General features: G+C 38.8%; 1 protein-coding gene across 3 annotated transcripts in view; it reads right to left on the reverse strand.

Moving 5' to 3' along the window:
• Positions 1-21,136, reverse strand: part of LOC149927309 (uncharacterized) — a 211,836-nt gene that overhangs the window by 146,602 nt on the left and 44,098 nt on the right. The window contains exon 1 of one of the 3 annotated variants that reach the window (XM_090159307.1): positions 9,663-10,107. The exons of the other annotated variants lie outside the window; for them this stretch is intronic. Coding sequence (XP_090015433.1) covers positions 9,663-9,689 — 27 coding nt within the window. The 5' untranslated portion in view covers positions 9,690-10,107. Of the gene's footprint in view, positions 1-9,662; positions 10,108-21,136 lie in introns of those variants that run through there. 3 annotated transcript variants of the gene reach the window in all.

The following is a 21,136-nucleotide window of genomic DNA, read 5'->3' on the forward strand; positions in this document are numbered from 1 at the left end:
TCGCAATAAAGCATCGAACAGGGGCAATAGTGGCTTTGGTAGAACAGTCGGTACCTATTCCCCTTTCGGTCCTGCTTCGGTACCCCACGCCCGCTTTTATCGTTGAGTATAATTAAATTATTCATAACTTATTACTTATTTTCGGGGAATACTTTTTGCTCCAATGAATATCCCTCAAAACGTACTATCGGAGGGTGGAGTACTTATTGTACAAAATAGCAATTTCGGGAACAAATATTTAAAAAAAAAACTAATTTAAAAATGTGGGGTTTTTTGGGGCTAAAATTAGTAAGATATGGGTCTCAATAACTGTTTTTCCGTCTGAGATATCGGTTCCCAAAATTTTCAATAAATAAAATAAACTACCCATTTTTTTTTATTTAATTATCAGTAGAAAATTCCGAAGCCGACCACTTCGAACCAATTTTTTTGTACCATTTCATTCCATTTTTACCAAAAACAACAAAATTTCGTTTAAATTACAGAAACACCCGTAGAGAGCGGGCCTGACCCCGGTGAAATATATAATTATATATCTATCTATAATTATATCTAAAAGCACGAGATTTCCGGTTTGTTACGGGAGTTTCAAGAATTTCCCACTACGCGGTGCGCGGGTCGTAAAAGCCAATTGTGGTCAGAAAATTGCCGAAGTGGTATATCCCAGTAACACTATTATTAATCCAAATCCACACATAAATAAATATAAAGTATAAATCAAATTTGCTTTTACCGAAAAAAGTATTAATTCGGTTTTTCAGACTAACAAGGAGACGACCCGAGGTGTAACACACCGATTTTGTTCAAACTCGGGGGTTTGGTAGGCCTTCATGTAACTTGAAACACCCTAAAGGGAAATGTCTCCATAGGCAACCGTTTTGCCATGGCAACCAAAAATGTTTTTGACAATACAAAATGGAAATTTTCCTATTGAATATAACATGGGAATCTGACCAAATGTAAGGGTAAAGATTTTAATCAACTTCGAACTTTTTCATTATTTTCTTATTTATATTTTCTATTTTTAGCATTTTCAAAAATTAAAATTTTTTCCAGGGAGTAACCCTTAATATTGGTCAGATTCCCATGTTATTTTCTATGGGAAAATTTCCATTTTGTGTTGTCAAAAACATTTTGGGTGCCATGGCAAAACGGTTGCCTATGGAGAAATTTCTCTTTAGGGTGTTTCAAGTTACATGAAGGTCTACCAAACAGGATAAACATTCTTTAAAATTGGTTAAGCGCAATTTCGTTCACCATCTAACGCAATCAAGAACGTTAGAAATCGATTTTTAACGAATTGCGCACCTTTCGCCAACCCAGGGTAGATTAAGAATTAAAAATGTCGTTTTCACCATACTAAAACAGGCGTTATGTATGGGGTATGAGTGTTGTCGAAATACAATTATTTGTTTCTTCGTGTGCCCCGGTGTACCGCGAATGTTTCTCTTTGGATACTCGTACTTATTTCACCAAGTTAGTCTTAATTACACAAGACCTAGGCAAATTTCAATACCAACAAGTATTCACGCTTATTAACAAGTACGCTGTTAGCTAGGAGCAATAAAACACAAGGAGAACGTAGCTAGCCTTTAAACACGCTAACGCAGTGTTGTGTACAAATTTTATTGGACGAGCCCTAACGCTGAACGTTTTACGGGCGGGGGGGAAGACCATTTCCGAATTTTGCCCTTCCGACGGCAGCAGGCGCTAAAGCGTCTAACCAATGAAAACTGTACGCAAGAAAATAGACGACTTTTGACGGGTTGCGTTCTCCTGGTATGGGGTGCTGTCTTTGTTGCTCCTATAGCTGCTAGATAAATAATTTGTCAGAACTCTGTCTCGATTTGTTGGAAAGTTGCAATTATCGGTATTTTAATTTAAATACTATAAAAATATTACGACGTGTCACGTAAGCTCGATAAAAAATGCGGTCGTCTTGAAGTGGTTAAATATTCTCCTCCGAATTACAAACGGGAAAAGTAAAATGTCTAAAATCTTGACGTGACTCCCGCCGTTGTGGATTAAAACTTCTAGAGTGTTCCGCTTAACCTCTCTAATATAGTCATTCCCCCGACAGATAAATAAATACGTTCTTTACGTAAATCTAAGCTAAATAATCGTAGCCAAGACGAGCCGCAAACATCCACCTGTTTCCCACGGAAAGAAACGCGGAGAAAACGTGCTTTGGCCCAAAATAGCCGCGTGTCACGTGGGCTTTTCATGGAACCCGTCGAAGCAATCTTCCGGAATCGTCAATAAGCGAGAAAGTCAAAGAAAAATCCCTTCGCGTAAACAAGAAAACGATATTAGTCAATAGAGACATTGAAAAAGACGCGAAATGCATTGGCCAAGAGAACAGATAAAAGGGAGTAGTGCTGGCGCGTCGGTCGCTTTCCGCGGCAGACCACCCGCGCATCCAACTGACTCTTATTCTTCTTCTGGATGTGGCCACGTCAAATGCAGTTTCCTTTCTTCACGCTTAAATGGAATGATTCGTCTCCTCCCGAGCGAGCCCTTCAAGAAAACGCCGAAAGGAAACAAGTTGTCTCAACTACACTATTTACAAGTTTCACATCATAATTTGCTATGGAGGAAATGTCCGATAGTTACGGTGATTGGACGAAACTCGACGTCGAAGTTGACTACGGAAGTAACAAAGCGTAAAAACTGTACAGGAAACTATAATATTCTGAGCCTAAAACCTGCCACATTTCAGGTCTAAGAACTGCATCGGAGCGCAATCATTCTCGGCCTGAAAACTGCATCGGAGCGCAATCATTCTCGGCCTGAAAACTGCATCGGAGCGCAATCATTCTCGGCCTGAAAACTGCATCGGAGCGCAATCATTCTCGGCCTGAAAACTGCATCGGAGCGCAATCATTCTCGGCCTGAAAACTGCATCGGAGCGCAATCATTCTCGGCCTGAAAACTGCATCGGAGCGCAATCATTCTCGGCCTGAAAACTGCATCGGAGCGCAATCATTCTCGGCCTGAAAACTGCACCGGAAACGCTATCATTCCAGGCCGAAAAAACTGCATCAGAACGCTAACATCCCAGGCCTAAGGAACTGCACCAGAACGCTAACATCCGAAGCCTAAGGAACTGCACCAGAACGCTATCATTCCAGGCCTAAGGAACTGCACCAGAACGCTAACATCCGAAGCCTAAGGAACTGCACCAGAACGCTAACATCCCAGGCCTAAGGAACTGCACCAGAACGCTAACATCCGAAGCCTAAGGAACTGCACCAGAACGCTAACATCCCAGGCCTAAGGAACTGCACCAGAGCGCTAACATCCGAAGCCTAAGGAACTGAACCAGAACGCTAACATCCGAAGCCTAAGGAACTGCACCAGAACGCTAACATCCGAAGCCTAAGGAACTGCACCAGAACGCTAACATCCGAAGCCAAAGAACTGCACCCGGAACGCTATCATTCCAGGCCTAAAAACTGCACCCGGAACGCTATCATTCCAGGCCTAAAAACTGCACCCGGAACGCTATCATTCCAGGCCTAAAAACTGCACCCGGAAAGCTATCATTCCAGGCCTAAGGAACTGCACCCGGAACGCTATCATTCCAGGCCTAAGGAACTGCACCCGGAACGCTATCATTCCAGGCCTAAGGAACTGCACCCGGAACGCTATCATTCCAGGCCTAAGGAACTGCACCCGGAACGCTATCATTCCAGGCCTAAAAACTGCACCCGGAACGCTATCATTCCAGGCCTAAAAACTGCATCAGAACGCTATCATTCCAGGCCTAAAAACTGCATCAGAACGCTAACATCCCAAGCCTAAGGAACTGCACCAGAACGCTATCATTCCAGGCCTAAAAACTGCAGCCGAATCGCTACAATTTGATCCTAAAAACTGCCAAAGAAACCCTAACATTAAATAGTGTTACGCTATCTTTAAATAAAAGTCAACAACCGGCCCAATTGTACGAGTTACAACACAAAGTAAAAAACTAACAGGGTCAAAAACGTGGCGAAAGCGGCGGCGGAATAGAGAAGTCCAGGGCCATAAATAACAGGCTCGCAATCAGAGAAAGGCGAATCAGGGCCGAATTTATCAGTTCATCTTTGGACTGGGCACCAAGGCGGAGATGACAAGCGCTCCGATCCTCTCAGGTAGATTCGTTCCCGCTCACCGCAGGTGCGCCACTAAAAAGCTAAGCCGAAATGGCGATACGTAGGGGGAGGGGAAGCGGGGGCTCTAATGGTCAGCCAGGCCTGAGAGCCCAAAAGTAAACTTCGATGTTTTTGCCCTTATAAATGGTGGGACCCCGAGTTCTAACGTCAATGTATAACGGTTTTATCGGTGTTTTTTTTCGAAGCCCGACTCGATCGCTTATGGCTTGTTACACCGGTAAAAAAATTCCAGGAAAAAGACATTATCTGATGTCCGATCTCTGTTGGGACGGCTTCTCAAACAAGACGAGAGTGAGTGGCGCATCATGCAGGGCCCGAAGATAATAGGACGAAATAAGCGAATCGTTATATCGTGATCCGACGATTTTGGTACCGTACGAGCGAAATTGCGGGAAATGGGGTAAGCTGTGAAATGGACAAACGTTTGAATTAGAAATCAAATTTATAAATATGATGGAAGTACTTTCAGGTTGAAATTTAACTTTTTAAATTATTACTAAGGAATATAATGAATAAATAATATATTTTATACAGGATGTTTCAAAAGGTTATGCCAAAATTTTAGAGAGTTGTAGGGGGTGAGTAGAGAAGTATGCCTGTTTATTTCCCATTTTCCTACGATGAGTTAAAAGAGCGCCAGAGAGCTTCAAAGAGTGCCCTACCAGCCCCTGGAACTAGGCTGCAACAAGCGTAAAACCAAGCAGCAGGGACTTTAAATACTGTTTAATTTTACTTTTTTACGCTGGTTACCTCGATTTGTTTACAAAGTCCTTTTGTACCTATCACACGAACCCAAACCTTAATGTTCGCGTTTCCCTGCTGCTTGGTTTGGCGCTTGTTGCAGCCTACTTCCAGGAGCTAGTAGGCCACACTTCGAAGCTCTCTGGCGCTCTTTTCACTCATCGTAGGAAAATGGGGAAAAACAGGCATACCTCTCAACTCACCCCTACAACTCCTTAACATTTTTGCATAACCTTTTGAAAAAGTATAACAAACAAAATTTATAAATTCGGTGGAAAAATTTAGGGCCGGATTACCCGATTAAAAATACAAAAAAATATAATTTACTTTTCACAAAATTCTAGTAAATGCGTCACTAAAATATCCGCAAAGTTTACATTGAAATTGTATTTTCCATATATTTGTTAATTATAAATAAAGGGAGCGCCTAGCTCACTTCGCTCGCCACTGACAGGCGGCACCGAAATTAGCTTGGGCCCCACAAGGTCTTAATATGGCAATGGAAAAATTGGCATATAAGAAGCTAAGTTTATAAATTATGTGGCAACATTTAAATCTGTGGAAAAATTTACGTAGAAGCTAAATTTATAAATTATGTGGCAACATTTAAATGCACATTAGGAAAAATAAATAAAATTCGATGGAAAATTTATTTAAAAATGTATTACGAAAAAATTAAGAAAAATTCTAATTATGCCGTAAAACGTTTTGTGACTATTGTCAGAAGTCGATGAACAGGAGTTATCGGATAGCAAGATCTGTATTTTCCAATCCACCACTTCTCGGTGTTCATCCCCCTACATGGAGATTGACAATGAAACGTGCCTCAAGTTTGAAAGTTTTTTTAATTGTATTTGTTGCAGGGTTTCCACAATATTTTCAGAATCATATACCATGACATTTTCCTCTGACCTTTTAAAGCCTAAATATTTTTTTTTATGTTACTTTTATCATAAATTAATAAATTTACCGCATCTCATATTTTAGAATAAATACGTCTCTTCGGGTTGCATATTAACCAAATAAATTATTACGTTTACAGACCTTAGGTATTTTAGACCACAAAATTTATTTAAATTTAAATTAATTAAATTTCACAATTTTCTTCAAACTTTCTTACTTTCAAACACCCCTTGACTTTTTAGACCAATTTTCAAACACCCCCAGACTTTTTAGACCCATTTTCAAACACCCCCAGACTTTTTAGACCCATTTTAACACGCCCCCAGACTTTTTAGACCCATTTTAACACACCCCCCAGACTTTTTAGACCCACATTAACACACCCCCAGACTTTTTAAACCCATTCCGAAATTCCCTTCTTTTCCTGACCCGTGACAACCCTGTGTTTAAATTTAAATAAATAATGATCGAACCTAAAAAACGTATCAAATAACCCACATAAACCGTAGTCCTTTTTGCTAAGATGGTTTTTTTGGCCAGGCAGAACATCCCGATTGAGAAGTAGATACCCCAGTGACGCAATTTCGTTACGGCTTTTTTCTTAGCTAAATGAAAACCACCGAGATCGAAATCTTTTAAAATCTACGCCGCGAAACAATAGACCACCAGGTCCACTTTTGCAAAAAGAAAGAAAACATATCTAGTTGTAATGTGGGTTTTTATACAAGCGAGATTTTAAACAACGCTTATAATAAAACAAAAGTTTGGTTTTCATTAGAAATCGTGATGTGGTACGGAGCACGCGGTCATGAACTATAAAAAGGGGTTCTTCGCCAACAACAAAATGAAGAAATAAAAAATGAAAAAGGGGGTATTAAGGCCCACGATTTGTACGGAAGCCAGCTAACCTTCACCCGTTTCACCTCCCAGAAGCGTTGCAACAGAATGCAGTACCACCGGACGGAAATGTTTTATATTCTTCTCAAAAACAGCCGCGCAGTGTTACCAGGCGACATTTTCCGCATTCGGTAAAATGTGAGCGATTACGTCATCCGAAAAACGAGAGTTAGAATCTGTTAAAGGTGGTTAAAGAGTAAAGTTTACTTTATATTATATTATCATTAGTAACATACACGTAAGTATGACATGTTATTTTGTGATTGTCTATTTTGACTATGACCACTAATATCATAATGTGGCGAAGGACTAGGGGCTTGTTGTTTGTCTTTGGAACTGATAGGTAACGATGTACGACCAATCTATACAAACCTTTTAAAGACCAGCCAAGGGTAACTTATTGAAAATAAAAACGCTTTTAAAAAATAATAATAACGTTTACTTTGGCAAAATATTGGTGAATTCTCGACTGGGAAAGTAAAATTTATTATTTAAAATATCCGCTTGAAAAAAAAATCGAAAAATCGAAATTTAAATTTGTTGACAAAAAGGTAACGTAAACTAAAATTTAACTTAATCTTCATTAAATAACCCGGGTTGGCTGATTTAAATCACGTTATTTAAAAAAAAAACTATTTAAATCACAATGAATTTCAATGGAGGAATAAAAAATGGCAAAAAATAGGCTCTTCAAAATTTTAAATACAGAAAATCTGAGCAAACTTAAATATTAAATAATTAAACTTAATTAAGATTTAATAAAAGATTAGCTAACTGATAAAAGTAAAATATACGTTAATTATACAGGAAAAGAGCCATTAATTGTATAAAAATCAATTCAAACCAATTTGAAATAAATCGATTGATTTGATTTTAATTTAATTTAAAAATTAAAAAGTGCCAACCCTGGAATTTCCATTAGTAGATAACCTACTTTATTTAAGTATAATAGATGATTTAAATAAATTATTTTTTAAAAATCACTTTATTTTAAATCGAGATTCAATCAGACAAACTTGTCGATAAGTTTCATACTTATGTGTATTTTATTATCTTACGAGATCACTAACCTTTGGCATTGGGAAGACGTGGTTAGTAGAGACAAGTGACGCGCACAGGCTGCAATTAAGGGTTACAAAATAATAGTTATTTCCGCGCTAGTAACTCGCGAAGACATAATATATTCCGAATTGTTTTGAAGAAACCAAATTTCATAGACAATGAGCTAAAAATCAGGATCGCCTTTTCCAAAAAAAATAACGCGAAGATTGAAAAATACAATGGTTTCCTTACGGGCAGGTAGGTATATCTCGTACAGGTGGGGAGTATGGACAAAACTATCAGTTAAAAGGGTGTGTCCACCCTTTCTGCAAGGGGGAGTTGTATCGGTGCTTTTGCCCATTCACTCACGGTATCGGACTGCGAACAACAATTACGTGCGAACGAAATCGTAAATAAATCTTGATCAAGGGTATCTCATCTTATAGTGATACCGTATGTGGTATCAAAGTCTGTCCGAACAGCCCAAATGTTCTTTAATTTTCAAATTCCCTGTTTTCCCTACCCATTTTAAGAGGTTTTCCCTGACTTTTTAGACCCATTTTTATATTCCCTGACGTGTGGCAACCCTGTTTTAAATATGAACATTAAGTATTGAGTTAATTAGGCCCGATGGGCAAGACACTGCGAACTCGGTGTACACTGCCGTACCTTTGACAGTGCTAAATGGAACTCGCGAACTCTTGAAAATATGTACCTTTAACAGTGCTAAATGCACGAACACGGTGTACAGATTATCTGAGACTGTCTTACCCCTCGATTAGGCCTCTGCATAACAGCATAAGTCTATAAAATCTCTTACGAAAGAAGTATCTATTAAAATAAAAAATGTAACTTGCCAGGTTCGACCCACATACTCCTAGGTGTTAATTTCCCGCCAAATCGTGGATATGTACTTATTTATAATTATAAATATTTTCTTGGATGTGAATAGTTTTAGAAATTTACTACTACGTGGCGGAACACTTATTTCGTAAGAGATCTTATAAACTTCTGATAACATCTAACATCAGTTTCCCCATAAATTAAAGTTCATGACTCTTATATTTAGTCACATTTTATTACACAATTTACGTCTCATCACTTCGACAAGGTTTAATAAATAAAAATAACGTTGTTGATGACATACTTATCAATAATTACGTTACGTATGATTAGTATGAATGACTCAGACATTGGACAGGTTAAGCTACCCCTCGAAAACGTATAGGGAAAAACTTGTAGGAGTATAGACATAGCTTTATTGTGTATTACCTACACGTCTACAAGTTTCCACTACACGTATTTGCTTAACCTTCTTATAATATGTTAAAACTAGAATAAAAAGATTAAAATTGAATAAACCATGACTTGAAAATTGTAAATGTCAAATTTTAGTACATGACTAAAATTTCAAAATTGTTTCATCTCATTAAAAATTAAAAAAACAAAAACAAAAAAAAAACAGATTATCTCAGAAAATATAACTATGGAAATTAGATAATTTATCACTTTTAAACAAACCCCACCAAATATTTTGGAATACTAAACAAATATGTTCAGACTCTTGTTCATTTACGGTTAAATACCTGTGAAGGTTGGGCAAATAAGTTCCGCATTATAAACATAAGTTAACCCGTAAAATAAAAAAACTTAATTTATCGAGGGTAAAATACCCCGTAAACTCTCGGATATTGTATTTCAATCAACCCTATCCGGGTTTAAATTAATCAACGTATTTCCACGTCCCTTCAAAGTCATTGCCGCAAATTAAATACAAATCAAACCGTTAAAACTGGTTTTCCCCGAAAATAAGAAAGCCTTCCGCATCGAGTTTCATTATTTAAACTTCGAGATAAAAACCCATTTAATCAAGAAAGGGTTGATTTAAAAAAGAAATCATTAAAAACATTGAAAATTCCCTACCTTCAATTCACTACGATCAGCTGCCATTTCCCGCTACTAATAAATTCACTGAACCAAGAGAGTCACAAACCAAAACTTTTAAATAAACCCATTCGCCAAGGCCCACGACAGACGCGAAAATTAGTCAAGGTTATGTTACGTATTCTTCATTCATAGCGCGCGCTGGGCCCGCGCGCGAAGAACGACGCGAAATTTATATCGTTGTAAACAACGGAAAACTTCGGCGCGTCAAAATAGCGATCAAGGAACCCGGTTCGCGTCACTCAACGCCGCCGCGAAATGACAGTTGGTCTAGCAACAGGCAACTTTCACTACGGCCATAAAACATCTGCAAGGCGAAATGCAAAGTTATATATAATCGCGTGTAAAAAAATTGCGTCGAAATTTTAAGGGAAACCGGGGAAAGCGTCCATTCAAGAGCATTCGAAATCCACGTTACGGCATGGCGAAGTTTTCACTGACAGTAGTGACAGAGGCCTAATCATGTTTTTGCCCTTCCGCCCGACGTATTCCCGCCCCCCTCAACGCTACTCTCTCTCTAGCTAAAACAGCGCCTTGGCTTGGACTAGTCCACTATCTATATGTTTCGGCTTGCATGCAAAAAAATAAGTGTATAAATTTGACGAGGGAGGGCGCCGTAAACGTTCCTCTTTGGTTTCGCTTGATCCGTAAACCCCCATCTATCGCCCTTTCCCCCTACTTCTATAAGTAATGTTTTTCGGTTTATGGAGGAATTACTCTGGATTAATGGGGGTTATCTGGGTCACGTGGTTTATATGGAAATTAAATAAGAGGGGAATTTGGTTATAATTTATCACGTGTTTGCGTTATTAAAAAAGTGGTCTACTGCATTGTTGGTTAAAAAATGCGTTTATTTTTGGGAATACAATGGACTTTATTTAACGTAAAAAGCTTGCCACTGCCCCGGAAATTGTCGACGTATAATTTAAACCAACATCTGGTATATTATAATTATAGATTGGTTAGGGTTAGATTAAAAGACATTTTATTGAAGTCACGTGACATAAGTTTTAATTAAACCAGCGTTTAACCTACTAACGCATTTTACTACAATCATTTGTATCATGGAGTAAACGTAAAGAGTAGTACTGTAATACAATTTCAAAGCTACATCGTGGTGTCATTGTAGCACGGAAAAAAGGGTCTTCATCGCACGTAAAGCAGCATGATTACGCCTAAGAGCAGATAGGACTTCATAGATACCGTGGCATGGGCAAAAAAAACCCTGTTTCGACCCCCCTCGCGGTAACGCGTTCAAGTTATCTCACAGAACGACTCCTTATGGAGAGTCGGACATTCACCAAAAATGTGTACGGGATTTCAAGATTTCTCGTTGGATTTCTTAACTTTTGTCCCAGTTTCGGGATTTCTCGTTGGATTTCTCAACTTTTGTCCCAGTTTCGGGATTTCTCGTTGGATTTCTTAACGTTTGTCCCAGTTTCGGGATTTCTCGTTGGATTTCTTAACTTTTGTCCCAGTTTCGGGATTTCTCGTTGGATTTCTTAACTTTTGTCCCAGTTTCGGGATTTCTCGTTGGATTTCTTAACTTTTGTCCCAGTTTCGGGATTTCTCGTTGGATTTCTTAACTTTTGTCCCAGTTTCGGGATTTCTCGTTGGATTTCTCAACTTTTGTCCCAGTTTCGGGATTTCTCGTTGGATTTCTCAACTTTTGTCCCAGTTTCGGGATTTCTCGTTGGATTTCTCAACTTTTGTCCCAGTTTCGGGATTTCTCGTTGGATTTCTTAACGTTTGTCCCAGTTTCGGGATTTCTCAACTTTTGTCCCAGTTTCGGGATTTCTCGTTGGATTTCTTAACTTTTGTCCCAGTTTCGGGATTTCTCGTTGGATTTCTTAACTTTTGTCCCAGTTTCGGGATTTCTCGTTGGATTTCTTAACTTTTGTCCCAGTTTCGGGATTTCTCGTTGGATTTCTTAACTTTTGTCCCAGTTTCGGGATTTCTCGTTGGATTTCTCAACTTTTGTCCCAGTTTCGGGATTTCTCGTTGGATTTCTTAACGTTTGTCCCAGTTTCGGGATTTCTCAACTTTTGTCCCAGTTTCGGGATTTCTCGTTGGATTTCTTAACTTTTGTCCCAGTTTCGGGATTTCTCGTTGGATTTCTTAACTTTTGTCCCAGTTTCGGGATTTCTCGTTGGATTTCTCAACTTTTGTCCCAGTTTCGGGATTTCTCGTTGGATTTCTTAACTTTTGTCCCAGTTTCGGGATTTCTCGTTGGATTTCTTAACTTTTGTCCCAGTTTCGGGATTTCTCGTTGGATTTCTTAACTTTTGTCCCAGTTTCGGGATTTCTCGTTGGATTTCTTAACGTTTGTCCCAGTTTCGGGATTTCTCAACTTTTGTCCCAGTTTCGGGATTTCGACTGTTTTCGGGATTTCTCGACGGTTTTCGGGATTTAGGGATTTATCGAGGGGCTGATCACTCCGCGTAATCGGTGTACAGAGCCGTACCTTTGACTGTACTAATGGGATTACGCGTAATCTTTGAAGTCCCTGCCTTTGGCAGTGGTAATCTAAGCGTAATCCGGTGTACAAATTTTCTAAGAGTGGTTAGCCCCTCGGGATTTATAGTTGGATTTCAAGATTTCACGTCGGATTTCACTATATTTTTAGCAATTTCTCGATTTTCCGTCGGATTTCTGGATTTCTTTCCGGATTTCCAGATTTGAAAAATTCTCGAATTTTGAAGAAATCCAGGATAGATTTCGGATTTCTTGGAAAGTGTACGATATCTCTTTGAATATCCTACCCCTCGCTCCTTACTCCTTCTGCATGTGTATATTTATAAAAGGGTTTAAAAATGTCATTACCAAGAATGTCATTATTACATCGGGAGAATGACTTCGTTGAGACAATTTAGAGGAAATGAAATAATGGCATTCTTGGTAATGACATTTTCAGATGGGAACAAGACTCTGAATAGATAGTTTATGACCAATGCCATAAAAGCCAGAAGAATCCGAAAGGATGGGCATATTTTATTTGATAGGAGCGAGGTGAAGGGAAAAACTGGGAGTGCATGATCCGCAGCTACGAATAAAAAGCATTCCTTAATTCCAAAGTCGCTGAAAAATCTGCCCCCGGATATGCCCAACCATGGCCAAAAAAAAATACGGCTAATATCTGGTATTTCACGTATCATGCTTTAAAAAAAACTACGACCCAGGTTCAAATCCCCTCCACCCATAGGTTCAACGATCCACGTATCAAATTTAACAATTTTTTAAAAAATGAACATAAAAATTAAATATTATTCTCAAAAATATAAAATTTAATAATATTGTCTTCAATATTGATACCGCATCACTGAAAATATTGATTAAGTATGGCTTTCACAGCTCATTAACACTTTCATCGTGGGTTCAATTCCCCTCACACGCCTCCAAAAAAAATGGGCCTCTTCAGTTTTTAATACCAAACCATACCCTTCTCACTAGAGTCGCGAAATAAATCCTAAAACGTGTATGAAAGACAGCCGCCTATAGAGGTTACAACGCGGGGTTTAGAAGTTCAGTCATCAGATAGCGAGCTACAACCGACACCGTCGCAATCTTCACCCTACCAATACCATTACGGCAACTATCAATTAAATAAATACCCGCGGTTACGCGTACAAAAGCGGGCTTTTAATATATTACAGGGACAGTGCGGTAATTAAAGGCATTTCCGAAGCCAAAATGTTTATTTTAACGTCACCCGGAGATATAAAAGTGCGCGGGGAGGACTTTTTGCATTAGAACAGTTTCGGCGCAGAAGTCAATATTGAAAAGGACCGTGGACTATCGTAAAAAGTGGCAAAAAATCAAACAGAAGGCTGAGATGGCGTGTTTTCAGCAGCGTGCAAAATATAAGAAGCGGTCTTTAATAAGGAAAGTAGGAAAGCGAAAAACGGCGAAGAGGGAAAGTGGAGGCGTCGTTGCGGCTCCTTCTTCGGGGCCCCATCGCTTCGGGATGAGCCGAATATGCGAGATGCCAATGACCATCTGCTGGCTTAACTGGCCAGCCAGGAGAGACACGTTACGACCCTCAACCGCCCCCGTCCCGAAGAAGCTGACTAACGAATATAATGGACAAAGAAGTCATTTCAGCTAAGATAGAAAAGACGCGTCGTTTAATTATAGGGTATTTCCAGTTAGCGCAACGCCAGACACTCGAAGGGCTTTTAATTTGACGCTTCTTTGCTGTTCAACTGAGCTGCAATTTCCTCAGCTGGTTTGCTACGTTTCCAACTCTTCTGTCATATTTAATATCGCGAATTTAATTGATTTGACACTTAAACGTGAATGGAATGTTTCTGTAAGAAGGATAAGCGATTCTTGGCTAAGACTAGAAAGTATTTAATAATTAGCTTTTGGAATAATAGCATATCATGGTTTGGAAGCCTAACCTCTCTAAATAAGCCGTCTAATTTAGCCTAACATTTTTCGAATTAGACGTTTAACTTACAAGGTGCTAGTCTAACCGCTTTCTTGTTAGACTAATTTAGCCTAATCCCTCTTATTGATCAAATTCAACCTAATCCCTCGTATTGATCAAATTCAACCTAATCCCTCGTATTGATCAAATTCAACCTAAATCCCTCTTATTGATCAAATTCAACCTAATCCCTCTTATTGGTCAAATTCAACCTAATCCCTCTTATTGATCAAATTCAACCTAATCCCTCTTATTGATCAAATTCAACCTAATCCCTCTTATTGATCAAATTCAACCTAATCCCTCTTATTGATCAAATTCAACCTAATCCCTCTTATTGATCAAATTCAACCTAATCCCTCTTATTGATCAAATTCAACCTAATCCCTCTTATTGATCAAATTCAACCTAATCCCTCTTATTGATCAAATTCAACCTAATCCCTCTTATTGATCAAATTCAACCTAATCCCTTTTATTGATCAAAGTTAGCCTAATCCCTCTTATTGATCAAAGTTAGCCTAATCCCTCTTATTGATCAAAGTTAGCCTAATCCCTCTTATTGATCAAAGTTAGCCTAATCCCTCTTATTGATCAAAGTTAGCCTAATCCCTCTTATTGATCAAAGTTAGCCTAATCCCTCTTATTGATCAAAGTTAGCCTAATCCCTCTTATTGATCAAAGTTAGCCTAATCCCTCTTATTGATCAAAGTTAGCCTAATCCCTCTTATTGATCAAAGTTAGCCTAATCCCTCTTATTGATCAAATTTAGCCTAATCCCTCTTATTGATCAAATTTAGCCTAATCCCTCTTATTGATCAAATTTAGCCTAATCCCTCTTATTGATCAAATTCAACCTAACATCCATTCTGTTATTAGAGGCAGTTGCCTATAAAATGGCAACCCTTCGAAGTCGAAATATTGCTCGTAAAAAAATTAGTTATTTAATTATGCGTAAAAGGAAAACCCCGTACCACCCCATTATAATGAAATTGCACGAAGAAATTCAATATTTAATTTTACCCCGAAATTCATAAATTATTAAAATAGGGCTCTTTGCGTGTCAACGAGGAATTTGGGGTAAGGCGTAAAAGTGTCAAAGGTTCTCTACTTTACACGTGTATACATTAAATAATAAAACACTGGCGTCATCTTTAATGCAAAACCATCTAATAATATTTTTATGATCGAAAACATTTGGTCTAGGCGTGGGAAATCCAGGAGGGAATAAATATAAGGGGGCAGGTACTGTCACAATTTACCGCTTCTAGGTGTAAATGAGAATGAGGGACAAGAGGAGGAGCTGGTGGCGCCATCTATTAGAAGGCGCGATTATTAACTACAGCCGAGATCGTAGAAACGGTTACCTTGACCCATCCCTCCGCGGAAAAGTGAAAACCTATGCACCACCGTGTTTTATGACTCAACACCGCCAGGGCGTCAAAAAATCCCGACCGACATTAATATCAACTCAACTGCGGAATGAGACGGTTAAAATGACGTACGGAGGTGTTAATGGTCTCGTAAAGACTCTCCCGTATTCTAATGGACAAACAACCGCGGCGAAAACTCATCAAATTTCAATTTGATGCCGTTGAAGCCGTAAAAAAAGCTAACAATTAGATTGCACGAGATAGTCTACTGTTTAGTCACCCCATACTGCAAAGCTATCCGTTGCCATAGCAACCATATTTAACTAGAGATTAGTTTTGGCTGTGTAAACCGATTCGTAAATTGCTTACAGGACAAATAAACATTTAGAGCGAAGCCATTAGAGGTTTTGATCTTAATACTTTTATTTACACTAGATGGCGCCAATTTAAAAAAATTCGCAGGTTTTCGAATATTTAAAACTAAGCTTGGGGTACGTTCAGTAACGCGAATCTGGGAAAAATCGGTTTTTACTTGATGTTTGCTTGATGACCGCTCATCGTCATAGTGACGTAGGAAGTTACTGAACGGTGTAATTTTAGTCAGCGCTGTTTTTAAAGATAGCGGCTATAAATGTTAACACCGATGCGTTTGACGTCAAGTCATCAAAAAAACCTTCTCGCCGAGATGGTTTTTTTGATGAGCATCGGATGCCTATCGTGACGTCAAATCGGAAACGTGAAAAATCGTACAGTAACAAAATGTTGGCATCGATTACTCAGCGATGTTTTTGATGAGCGTTACTGAACGTACCCTTGGTTTTCGTGGGAAGTAAATATTTTTTTCGCAGTTTTTGGAATCTTCAAAACTAAGTTTGATTTTGGTGGAAATGAAATATTTTTTTGCAGTTTTTGGAAAATTTAAAAGTAAACTTGAGGGAACCCGCTAAGACAAAGATTTGGATTTAAATAAATTGGATTCAAATATGAAAAATATGTACATCAATTTGCTGAAGACGTGCCACGCTGTACAAAAATTTATATTTCCTGTAATAAACCTTTTTTGATTTCAATTTAATTTAAACAAGGCTGGCAGACGTCAGGGAAAACAGGAAAAGTTATGGAATTTATAAATGGGCCTAAAAGTCAGGGAAAAGTCAGGGAATTTTAAGGAATTGTAATAATCAGGGAATTCAGTTTGATCTTGACACATTTTTAAAGGCCAACTACATAAATCTTCGGTTTACTCAGTCTTTCACTGCATTAAGGAAATTTTACTCTAGATCTATGGAAAATTTTGTTATTATTTAGATCCTTGGAAGGTTTTTTAAAGTTGAATTAACTTTTGTACTGAAATATTAATTGATTAAATTTATTAACTTTTAATAAATGTATAAGTAAAACTGTTTAATTTTGGCCTTAAAATCAGGGAAAATAACTAAAAATGGTCAGGGAATAGTCAGGGAATTTCAATCTAAAAATATTGTGGCAACCCTGTTAAAATAAAATAACAGGTGATGAAATATTATACTAATATATTCAATCAGCTGTAACTTTAAAGCAATCAAAAAATGTTGGATTTTACTCGAGGCAGGTCACTCGATCTACGTTTATTTCGGGCATAACACGGGATAAAAGTGGCGATGATCAGCTGCTAGAGTGATATTCAGGAAGAAGGGGAAACAGACGTCTTAATGCACAAAGTCGTATAATTAAACTCTGGCAGAGAGAGGGGGGAGCGCCCAGCGTGTAACCGGATGTCCGCTATTTAAGGATCTCGCAGAAACTACCCCAAAAAACGTCTTTTTGATACACAGTCAACATCAAAACGGGCCAGAGGGGAGAAGTAACGTCTTCTTCCAGTCGTTAAGAGGTCGACACTATCGGAAATATGAATTAGAAACGGGGTGACTGAAGGTCGAGAGCCAAAGACGGGTGGACGCCCTACGATGAAGGATTACACGGACCGAACTGACAACGTGGTACCAAAACTAGATTCGCGCGAGCTCTGACCTTCTATTATTAAATGACTGGATTATCAGGATTTAATGGCGAAACAACGTAAGACTATCATATATTTTAACACGAAAAATATAAGTGGAAATATTTGAAAACACGCCAAAAAGTTAAAAATACTTAATATTTTGGAAAAATAGAGATTTATTATAGGTTAGTTTTTTCCTTCAAATGTTATTTTTTTAAACTTTTTCGTATAGTTTCAAGTATATTATATTTAAAAGACGTACGTCATCGTGACGTTGTGACTGTAGCGCAGCGGTTCCCAAAAGGTGTTCCGCGGAACCCTGGGGTTCCGTAAAAGGGTCACAGGGGTTCCGTAAAAGGGTCACAGGGGTTCCGTAAAAGGGTCACAGGGGTTCCGTAAAAGGGTCACAGGGGTTCCGTAAAAGGGTCACAGGGGTTCCGTAAAAGGGTCACAGGGGTTCCGTAAAAGGGTCACAGGGGTTCCGTAAAAGGGTCACAGGGGTTCCGTAAAAGGGTCACAGGGGTTCCGTAAAAGGGTCACAGGGGTTCCGTAAAAGGGTCACAGGGGTTCCGTAAAAGGGTCACAGGGGTTCCGTAAAAGGGTCACAGGGGTTCCGTAAAAGGGTCACAGGGGTTCCGTAAAAGGGTCACAGGGGTTCCGTAAAAGGGTCACAGGGGTTCCGTAAAAGGGTCACAGGGGTTCCGTAAAAGGGTCACAGGGGTTCCGAGAATTCGCAGCGCGGCCATCTTTGTTTGTGTCAAGAGTTTAAGATGAGTAAAAAAAATGAGTTGCGGTTCCGCCAGAATTAGGTGGATAATTTAGGGTTCCATAGCAAAATAAAATTGGGAACCACTGCTGTAGCGACACCTTTCAACTATGATATAAACGACAGTCACTCTAAAAGCTCATTAGCACAAACTCTATTGATGGCCTGATTTCGAAGAATGGCTGGTTTTATAATCGAGGCTAAGTTCCAAATAGTTAAATCTAATAGTTTTCGTACACGTCTTTTGATTGAACGAAACCAAATGAAAATATTAATATTTTACACCTTAATTAACGCAATTGACACTTTTTGTAATAGTAGAAGTATTTTTTTTAAGAAAAACTCTTAATTTTTTCGCAGGTTAAAGCGCGAAATCTGAGCAACTTTTCTTGGAGCGTTTGAAAATGGTACGTGTTTTTCGAACTGGAGCAGGAAACTGTTTAACCAACCAAGTTGGACAAAATCTTGACAGGCAATTAGGGAAAAAAATATAATTTAAATAATGGCCATATATAATTTTAAATAATGGTACCGTAAATTATGAAAAAAGAATGAAGTGTGACGAAGCTGTTAGAAAATGATTGATAAGACAAAGGATGACACATTTCGAATCAACAGTACCTTATTTGTAGGTGCCTGCCTGTCTGTCTATCCACAGTCATCTAGACCATAGTTAATAAGGGATGAAACGCGGAGGCAGGATTTCGGTAATCAAAACCTCAGTCTCCACACAGTCGCGGGGGAGGGTCGAATAAAACTATAAACAATATAAAACCTATTTGCGGGTGATGGCGGGAAACCCGATGGCTCCAGACGGAAAGATATTAAACGTGGCTAGTTTTTAAAAATCGTCAGCACACACAGCTTACGAATCTCCCATCGCGGCCGAATAAGCTCACTTGATAGCGAGTTCCAGGGCGAAGAGAGTGGTAAAGTGTCCGCGGTAGAAAGCGGAGATCGATTCCGTTTATCGTCGGTATTCAATCTGGAGAAAGGGGATGGTTGTCAATGCGGATAATGGATGGCACTGTTTGGCATTGGTCCGAAACTAAAACGAGCCGGCGCGTCAAAATACAAAGAGGGGTTCCTGGCAGGGGTTACACTCGGAATGAGAGGCGTTGTTAACGGGGTTAAACATCACTCGAAGAACTCCGACAGAGAACAGACGACCCCTGAGTGACCCCTTTCCTCCTATACGTGATTTATCCGCAAATTCTATTCCCCGGCAGACTGACTGGAGCCCTTACAGTTACGCCCTCATCATGTAACGTCACTGCGGTATTACCAAAGATAATGGCCGAGTAAAAAAAAGGATATCTAGAGTATTTAAGTATTTTTATAACAAAGACAAATTACACCTGTCAGAGTACAATTTTTGTCTACGATACGCCTGTAAGGTAACATTCGGACTATGCAAAATAATTGGTGACATGAATCCATATCTCTACTTGTAATGCTTATCTTGGCGTATCGCGTATGGTAAGATCACTCTGACGGCTTTGGCCCAGTCTACGAGATAAAAATTTCCCTTTGCGCGCGCTCCCCTCTCACGTTGTTGTTTGTTAAGTTAACAAAGTTACGTCAAAAAAACCCGTCAGCCACATCGAGACGAAAATTTGCCGCGATAAGCATTCCAAGTAAAGGTATGGATTCCTATTGGTGATAATTAGTTGGTCACCTAATGCCGTTCACATCTTTCCACCAAAAACATTTTAATATTCAAATTTGTTGTTTCGAAATAGTACAAATATTGTCCGTACGAGGGCTAACGTTTTGGTATCCTCCAATGGGATTATTCCTGTTTTTTTATTATCAGCTGCTACACTAATAATAATAATCTGCTAGGCTATTACCCAAGGCCCCACCTTAGCCCTAAGTCGTCAAGCGACTTTTAAAGACATTAATTCAGGTGGCCGGGTTACAATGTGTTAGACGGTGGTGGCAAGCCCTTCATGCCACGCGAGCCAACACCAACTATTACCGTTAATCTTGACAAGTTTTTATGGTAGGGAAAACCGAAGAGCTCGGGGGAAAGCCCCTTAAACCAATGGGGAGAGAACTTGCAAAGTCAACGCAGAAAGAGTTGTTCCGAGTTTTCACCCAGTGCCACAAGCTCAGAGGCGAAAGTGCTAACCACTCCGCCACTCCATTTTTCCGGTATTAAATTAAGAAATTAAGTTTAGTTTGTCAAAATTATTTACGCAACTTGGGCAAAAAGGAAGTTCGCCTCTTCAAAAAAATTGAACACCCAAAAATCTGTCTCCCACCTGGAAATAATTTCCTCGTTTTTCCACCAAAAAGTGTACCAACTTTTGCTGTTCAAACTACTAATTTAATTCCCAATTAGTTCGACATACTTGGTGGCCCGTTCAAAGTTGTATCGTCTGAATTTACGTGTTATCCTTTCTATTTTTGATCAAAAATATCGTATAGCAAACCAACAAACTAATTGATAAATTTATGGGTTTATTTTAGTTCTAAAGTTTTAAATTTACGTACAAATAATTAAGATAATCCCTGTAAGGTTTCACGAATAATTTGGTTAAGATGGCGGTCAAGACGTAAACGCAGGGCTTGATGTAGTAAAGAGGAATTATAAGAGGATAATAAAAACTGATGAGGTGACATGGAAATTTAGTATATCGAAATTTCCCAGTCCAAAACTATACGAATTCTCCAAATATAACTGGTGCCAATAGGGCCCCAACGTGATGAAATATTCAGTGTGAAAATACAAGAGTCGTTACACAACGCCACAAGGTCATAGCTACTCAAAGAAACATAAATGTTAATATTCTATTCATCAACTAATAAGTACCAAGGTCAAGCATATAACATAACAAGGGACAAAGATACGTAATTAGTCAATTAGATGTATTAAAAAAACCAGCCATACAAAGAACGT

The sequence above is a fragment of the Leiobunum rupestre genome, chromosome 9 (assembly GCF_980474605.1).
Source record: "Leiobunum rupestre chromosome 9, qqLeiRupe1.1.hap1, whole genome shotgun sequence".
Taxonomy (NCBI): domain Eukaryota; kingdom Metazoa; phylum Arthropoda; class Arachnida; order Opiliones; family Sclerosomatidae; genus Leiobunum; species Leiobunum rupestre.